This window comes from Morone saxatilis, unplaced genomic scaffold, assembly GCF_004916995.1.
Source record: "Morone saxatilis isolate NCDOM2014 unplaced genomic scaffold, NCSU_SB_2.0 Contig11, whole genome shotgun sequence".
NCBI classification, from domain to species: domain Eukaryota; kingdom Metazoa; phylum Chordata; class Actinopteri; family Moronidae; genus Morone; species Morone saxatilis.
This window is the reverse complement of record NW_023339663.1, coordinates 19,932,397-19,940,576: the sequence shown is the minus strand read 5'-3', so window position 1 is coordinate 19,940,576 and position 8,180 is coordinate 19,932,397. Positions and strand designations below refer to the sequence as shown.

General features: G+C 39.8%; 1 protein-coding gene across 2 annotated transcripts in view; it reads right to left on the bottom strand.

Annotated features, from left to right (window-relative positions):
* Positions 1 to 7,103, bottom strand: part of esrp2 (epithelial splicing regulatory protein 2) — a 22,165-nt gene extending 15,062 nt beyond the window's left edge. Inside the window, exons 1-3 of one of the 2 annotated variants that reach the window (XM_035652457.1) lie at positions 6,991 to 7,103; positions 6,657 to 6,809; positions 6,020 to 6,148 (exon numbers count right to left, since the gene is read on the bottom strand). In XM_035652457.1, coding sequence (XP_035508350.1) covers positions 6,020 to 6,148; positions 6,657 to 6,788 — 261 coding nt within the window. In that variant the 5' untranslated portion in view covers positions 6,789 to 6,809; positions 6,991 to 7,103. The other variant, XM_035652458.1, reaches the window with a different exon arrangement.
* Positions 7,104 to 8,180: the final 1,077 nt, after the last annotated feature.

The window sequence follows — 8,180 nt, the reverse complement described above, 5'->3', positions numbered from 1 at the left end:
CAGCTTTTTGTCCTCTTGATTGGTCATTAAATTAATCAATTTAGGTCATAGTTGTTCTTATAGGGAATTTGGAGAAGGTGTGGGGACCATAAACGAGGCTATTGTAGTATCTCATACGCAGATTACTTTGCATAATACTGACATATTGAAACCTTTCTGAAGTTATATTGACTTGAATGCTGCTTGTATTTACTTGCTGCTCAATTTTCCCATGACAGACAGAGGCGAACTTTTACTTGTGTCATTGGCCCATTCAGAGATTAAGTTTATTCCCTTCCTCTTCCCTGAACCCTCAAAGTCACCTCTCTAAGTGCAAAATTAGACAGTTGTGTGTGAGACCACATAAAATCCAGTGCTGACTAGTTTCACATGGCCACTGGCTATATATGACAGATCTTGAGACAGTGAGAGAGTATGAGAGGTGCGTGTTAGGGCTTGCTCCTTAACAGTTAGAGAGAAATGCAGGGCTATTTGGCAGCTGCTGACAAGGGAACAAATGGGTGAAACCTGAAAGAATCATAGATCTGAAAAAAGCTTGGGTATTTTCAGTGGGCCCATGAACACCAGCAGACATATTCAAGATCACTGGTGGTCACTGAACATACATAAAATATACTTCAAAACCATACATTTTGTAAAATCTTAACTGTGTGAAGCTTCTCTTTTTTTGTTGTGTAATAGCGAGATGGACAGTCATTGCCCTGTAAATGCTTCTCATGTCATGTGAAAACAGGAGCTACACTTCAAATTCAACATAAATAATCAAACCATTTTAAAGCTCAAGACTTTGTACAAGGGCAAACAAATGTTGCTATGGCTCTGGTGAAAAGAAAAGCTGCAACAGATCCAGATAAAGCTCCACAAAGTTATTCTGTATAATGGTTTTACACTGGAGTGTATTACATGAGATGGAGAAGGTTAATGTGTTAAGAGGTAGGAAGATCTAACATGTGGCAGTTAGATGCCAGACAGCAGCATTGGTTGGATATACTATGCTGTCAGAAAATTAAGCACAAATACAGCAAGAATTACCCCTACAACAACACACGTTCAAGACTAGGGGAAACAAATACACACACACAATCGAAGAGCTATTTAATAAGTAAATAGCAATGTTGGTGATGTTGGTGACCTGGATCCAGATATAGGGGTTATGTGAAAACAGCAGGTCAACAGGTACATTCTGATAAATGGATGTACCATGTGCTCAATGTGTAATGACAACATTATTCTAAACTAAATGTGGAGTATAGAAAAATATGTACACCGAGGACAGATCTATTTAAGGGCACTTTGCCAGTGATGAATAACAAATATGAAAACCATCTTTAGTCAAAATGTTTATCATTATACTCACGGTATAAAATAACAGAATTAACTCTTGGGACATCTTGGCAACATTCCATCTATCGGCCCCTTCATTGTTTGATCTAAGTTAAGGTCAATTTAGATATCACACTGGTACCACCTCAACAGCACACATTGTATTAAAGCCTTTAAAACAACAGCCACTGGTGGAGTTGTAATTGCCAAAAAAAATTTCTCAGTCCCATGTGCAGAAAGCTCACAATACCAATAAAAAAAAAAAAAAAGATCCAGCTCAACACTTGACACATTCATTATTCTAACAGTAAACACACAATCCAAAAACTATGATACTATCAAAAATTCTGCAGAATGATTTGGTGGCACAATTTAAAGAACTATTCATGTTTACAGTGACAACAGGACTAATGTTTGCTCATAGCTGTGCATGCAGCTCCACCTTGGCCAATTACTCAAACCGGATTACTGAGAGAAAAGCAAATGTTTTAGAAGACGTGGAGGCACACCCTCTCCCTTTCTCCTCTGTGTCAAAAACCACAGTTTAAATTAAACAAACAAGCTGAACAGAAGACAAATCTCACACTGACAACAGACAGGCAAAGACATACGGACTACTGAGCTAAACTCAAAAACAGAACAGAGTGCTTCCACCTTAAATTAACTACATTTTACTTTCAATGAGCATGATCTATGTATAATAGTAAATAGCCATTTACATGAAAGAACTCTTAAAACACTACTTAAATAGAGCCCAACTAACATGGAATTTTTGAGACCAATACTGATTTTAGGGGGGGAAATTCACCAATTACCAACATGGCGGCCAATAACTTTTGAGCTGTCCAATGTGACCTGATCAGCAATTTTGCGCCTATATGACTATTAAACAATAATGTTATTAAATAATATTTAAGTTAAACATTCTTCAACATGTTAATAATTTAACATTGTCAATCCATTCTTGAAATGAACACAAATGAATAAATAAAAAATACAAATAAAATAATTAGCTAAATAAACATAGGTAATATATGTTAAGTATTATTTAGTATTATGTACAGCATTATATGCTGTATAAAATGTTCATATAATTGGCATATCAGAAAACATTTACACCGATACCAATATCTGTGATAGGCCCATATGAACCAATAACATACTGGGACACTTGGCTCTGCTGTCAAAAATTAGCTGCTTATTACCAGTGATGATGTGATAACCCATGTTCCACTTTCTGTATGATAATGTCATCTTACTATTTGTAACTATCGTTAACTTTTTATTTTATTTAATGACTCACAAATGCTATGGACACAAAGACCCCCTCCAGTTCTGCTGCATAATGTCTGTCTGATATGTTTTCCACATATAAAATAAGTATAACCACATTAAAATCCTTAAAAAGGCATCTACTAAAAAATATTTTAAAATTCCAGGATCTGTGTTTGGGCTAATTTTTTTTTTTTTTTTAAATTTGTAAGATTTTCCTGCCTGGATCTCTACAACTTCACTGTGTATGTGCACTGGAGGCTTCCAGTTTCTACATCACATTTTTATAAACTGCATACTGGACCAGGACTGACTTCCAAACTATTTGGGATGTCACAATAATGCTGGTAGGCTCCTCCCCTCAAAATCAGATGTTCAATGAGCACAAAGAACCTTTCCACTTTCAGCCAATGAATGTCAAAACATATTTCTACTGTCAAACCCTACTCATACATCATTCTGCGCAGTGAAGCTCAAACATCCAACTATAGGAACAAGAAGAAAACACATTTTTGAGTGGAGGGAGACTTTAAACCGACTTTCCGCTTCACTCTACCCTGTGAAAGGCGCTTTGACCGATGAGGGGGAGGAAGTGGCCTTTGAACATGGTCCTATCAGCGTTTACTCTCCCGTGTAGCCAGGCCGTTTGTATGCAGAGGTGAGGTAGGGTGGTGGTGGCTGAAACAAACTCCGATAAGAGCAGCAGGGAGTGTCAGGGCAGTCCCTGAGGTAACAGTTTGAGGCACCTAAAGCTAAAACACAGGCGACATCACGGCTCCTGACACAGGAGTTCTACACTGCTTACAGCCAGAATGATCACTTCTGACTGAGCTAGAATCAATATAGCTAAAAATAGCATGTGATGCTAACAGATATTTCAGAGAGCTGAACTTTATCATAAGTAACTATTGCTGTTGTCCTCTAACAACGCAATTTCATAATCACTGTGTAAATGAGAACCATCAGTCTCTTTAAGCCTCACTGTCACATACTATATACTACAATGTTTGCTAACATAACATTCATCTTTAATACACTTGCAAAGTTAAGTTAGACATTAGAGCAAACAATCAATTTATTGCAGTCAGTGCAGTATATTTTCCAATTTCCTGTCATAGTCTATTATCTCCCACTAATTTGCCTTCTTTCACAACTCTTGTGTGGACATAAAAGTAGTCATTGAAACAGCAGGCACAAAAGTAAACATCAAAAAAAGTTTCCTTTTCCATTCATACAAATCAGATTTTTAAGTGTTAAAATCCTGTTTGTCAGAATCACTCTTTATGATTAATCATGTTGACCATGTCACAATACGGCTGCCTTTATAAGCAAATACTAAATATCAGTAACTAAGCCACTAATCAGCATTTCTAGCTGCGGTCTAAAACTGTTAAAAAACAATTACATAGTGAGAAAGAAGATGCAAAGTTTCATTATTTCACAACAACAACAACAAAGTGTGTGAGGTTACACATCACAACACACAGGCTGTGACATGCTGTCAATGTCCCAGACTAAAGCTAAACCTGTACAGTCAGCAACAGCCCAACTACAGCTGAACCATTTGTCAGCCCGCTCCCAGGAGCCACACCGAACTGCAGCTGTGACACACACGCACAATAATGTGAGATAAGGCTCACAGCTACAGTCACCCATGCCTGAGTACTAGCATGTCCTTTAGTCATCATTTTACACATAAATCTACTCAGCCCTCACACGTTATTTAGCATTCACAGTTTCATTTATTCTTCAAGATTTCTTTAATGATTACATTCAAAGTTTTAGAGCTTCGGATAAATATCCCTGCAGAGTATATAATGTGTGATCTTTATAACTTATAAGGACAAGGCAAAAAAAGGGGATGACGATGAACATATGCTCATGTCTATTCTCCAACTTGAAATGTAGAGCATTTCATAAATATGCAGTGTGTACACTTATCAAATTTGACTGGGTATCAGTTTGTGAGTAAGGAAAAGCATTATGCAAAACAGTAGGACGACTGACTGGGGGGACTTGTTGACTGCACCGACACGTAAAATCACAAATGCATTTGCAGACTCAAGTGAATGTGTCACTCATAAAATGAAATATTAGGCACTCACAATGTTATAAAGTGGACTGCTAACCTTTCCAGCCTTCTCTAGCTTAATAAATCTTTCACCAAAGAAAACCAACAGATGTCCTTGGGGGCTCTAACCCACACAGGTCAATGTGACAAGCCCACCAAGAAGAGTCTCCCTCTATCGTTGAATGAGTTGGAATAGGCTACTCCGTCTGAACAACTGTGAACTACATGCTTCTAAACTGCAGTTCTATACAGCACTAAGTGGAAAAATGTCTCCCCCTTTCATTCCTCTGTCAACAAGGATAAAACTAATCTTAGAATGACCAACACCGAGAGAAAGTAACCAGTGAGACGAAGCTATGAAAAGAACCAACTGATTGCTTGGGTTAATGTTTGAAGGTTCAGCACACAAACTAACCTACGGTGGAGCTGAAGTCTTACCAGCTCTGTACGAGGCACAAATGGCCTCAACATTCAGACCAAACTCCCATGAAGTTTTGCCCGGCTCAGGCTATGCTTTGAGTGCCAGCAGCATCGTTGCTATAAAGCCAAAGAGAGAATTTTAAGCAAAAAAACAACAACCCAGTTTTAGTTGATTAGTACCCAAACCAAACTGCTTGATCATGCACAGCATTCAGGCCACTGCAGCACTAATATCAATCCAAACACAATGTTCCAGCATGATAATGGAGAACAAACTACCAAATACTGGAGGTGTGGGAAAGGTGCAAACAAACATTTCTAGTGAGTGGTGGTTGTGCTGTTTGGCAACATGAGCACACCTCCTTACAGGGAGGAACCAGAAAGCAACCGTAACCGACCGCTGAGGATGAAGCCCAAGATCTGAAAGCCTCCCCTCCTGTCTGTCCTGCAGCCTAAAAACAGAGGTGCGGTCCCAGGTAAACATTCCGCCTTCCAGATGTCTGCAGCACGCATCAGGCCGAGACAAGACCAGACCTGCGACTCGTCCTTATCTCCAGATGCCGCGGGCTCTGCCTAGCCCCTAAGCTTCTACACACTGTCAGCAGAGTTTAACTGTCAGGGCCAAACCAATGGCATATCTCAACCAGGTGGAAGACCATTTTTCTAAAAAGGTCATCAGAGAAATTTAAAACTCCTCACATTAACTTACAGAGCTCTTAACACCGAGTCAGGCTTGTCACGTCTCATCTCGCTGCGGGCAAAAACTGTCAGTTGGTTTAAATGACTTCTCGCAAACCAATTCTCAAAGAGACCTTACGAGCTGTTGCTGTGGTTTTCACACCGGTGAGATACTTTTAAGGCCCTATATTAGACAGAAAAGGATTTAAACGTTCCTCATGGGAGACTGGAATGTCCCTCACATTTAAGACTCACCTGCTGCAGAACTTTATCCAGGGGCTCAGCTTTGACCACGTCGTCCAGAGTCAGTCCTGTCTCCTCTTTACACTGGTCTGTCAGCTCCAAAGTGTCTGGCTTGACAAGACATCTCTGAAGCTTCCCAACCTGTGGAGGGATTTAGGGGTTTCATGGCGCAGAGTACAGCGTGAAAAAAAAAAACACAACCACAAAAAAAACAAACAAACATGCTAATTGATGGCAAATTACAGGCTTTAGCCCCCACAATCAGGAAATGAACTCTTACAACAACAAAAAAGTCAAACAAACAAATTGACAATGTAGTTGGCACTTAATTGTCAATAAAGCGTTGTTTATATTGTAGATGCTGACATGCCAAACCAATACGGTGCTTGTATATCTCCATTAGGTGAAGCTACACTCTCTCACCTGCTTGTTAAATGTTAGTCGCACACAGGTGTGAGAAAGGTGAGCTAACGAGCCGGGCTGGACAGCGAGTTGATGTAGCTAGCAGGTTATAGACGGGTTCAGAGAGCACACCGTGTTGATTTGAAATGTCAAACATACTTTTCCACTACAGGTAGACACTATGCCACAAACACTCTGGGTACATAAGAAACCGTACAACGAACGAACGGGTCACAAAGGTCCGTACCTTTTTCTCATGTAGATCCACAATTTGCCACACCAAGAGAATTATTTCCCTCTCATCCGAACCCAGTTTACCCCCATTTGCACCAGCTGTTGCCCCAAAGAACACCACCAGAGTATCACTGTGCGAAGCCATCAGGGACCACAAGGGTAAAAACTACAATTAAAGCAAAGATTAAAATAAAAAAATAACACGAGGGTTCACCTTTTTCCAAGTGATAAGAAGAGCGAACAAAAGGGCTGGAAACTCAATTGAGGTAAACGGAGAGAGAGAGAAAAAAAAAGGGGGAGATTATTTTCAGAGGAGCCACGGAAGAGTTTGCGGTCAGAGACTCTACCTGTTGAAGTACTTGAGTGTGCTCTATCCAGAGATACTGGTTTAACTGGTAGAGAAGGGTGGAAATCCGTGTCTCGTTCACACGAACTCCATAACAAGCCCTGTTTTTTTTTTTCTCCCTCTCCTTTCTCTTTTTTTCTGAGTTACCTGTGTGGCTCGGCCTCTGCGCGAGGACAGTCCCAGAGGCGTCGTCTATTGGCTAGTTTGGAAAGGTGAGGGCGGGACGCTGGGGTGAGTGCTGTGATCTCATTGGTTTGGCTCTGTTGAATCAGGAAGTAGTCTGGCAAAACAGGGCTGCAATAGCTCCATGAGGCACATATCAGCCTGCTGCTGTTTCACCATGACAGTGGACAGTAAATGAACTGTACAGCTACACGCACAACACACACCAAGGTACTCAAACTGCAGGGGAACTTCTGAGTGTTTGAAAAGTGTTTGTGCCTTTAAAGGTTTATTATTTAAAGGATGGCAGTATTTAGTAGGCCTGTATTGAATGTATATCCTCAAACATCATTGTTACCTGTTTCCACCATCTGCTTTTCTTTCCTGTCCTTGCATAAGAAGTAGTTTGGCCCAGAAATTCGTATAATCTTCATTGCCTCGCTGTAGGTAAGCGTTGACTAACTTGTACAGAGTATTGACAGGACTTCTTGTTGGATCTATAAAATGATAATACTACACACCTACTTTGCATACTGTAAGGCCAATATTATATATTATATAATATTATACTAGATGTTTGAAGTTGTAAACTTTGGATGATTGCTACAATGACTATCATCAGGATGATTTGCCCTAATTTACATTTACTTGGTAATGTTTGTTTATGTAAGGCAGTACTACGTAGAAGGGAATACAGGAAGGTCGGAAAAAAGAAGGAAGGGAGGAAAGAAAGAGAAACAAATACACACAGAGAACAAATAAACAATTGTTTTCCAACCTGGTTCCTTAGGAGACCTGTTTTCTATCATTGAGTGAACTGATGACCCCTGACTAGGTGACAGTAGTAGTACAGAACCAATCAACTGTACAATTAATCCAAAGAGTGAATGCAATAACTGCAGGACCTTTGTGTATAATTAGTGATTTGAAGGAATCCCGAGCAGATTATTTCCTGTTCCCATTGTTCTATTAGCTCTTTGGTTGTTTGAACTGCGTACTGTTGTTTAGCAGAGAGTGAAGGCTCTGTAA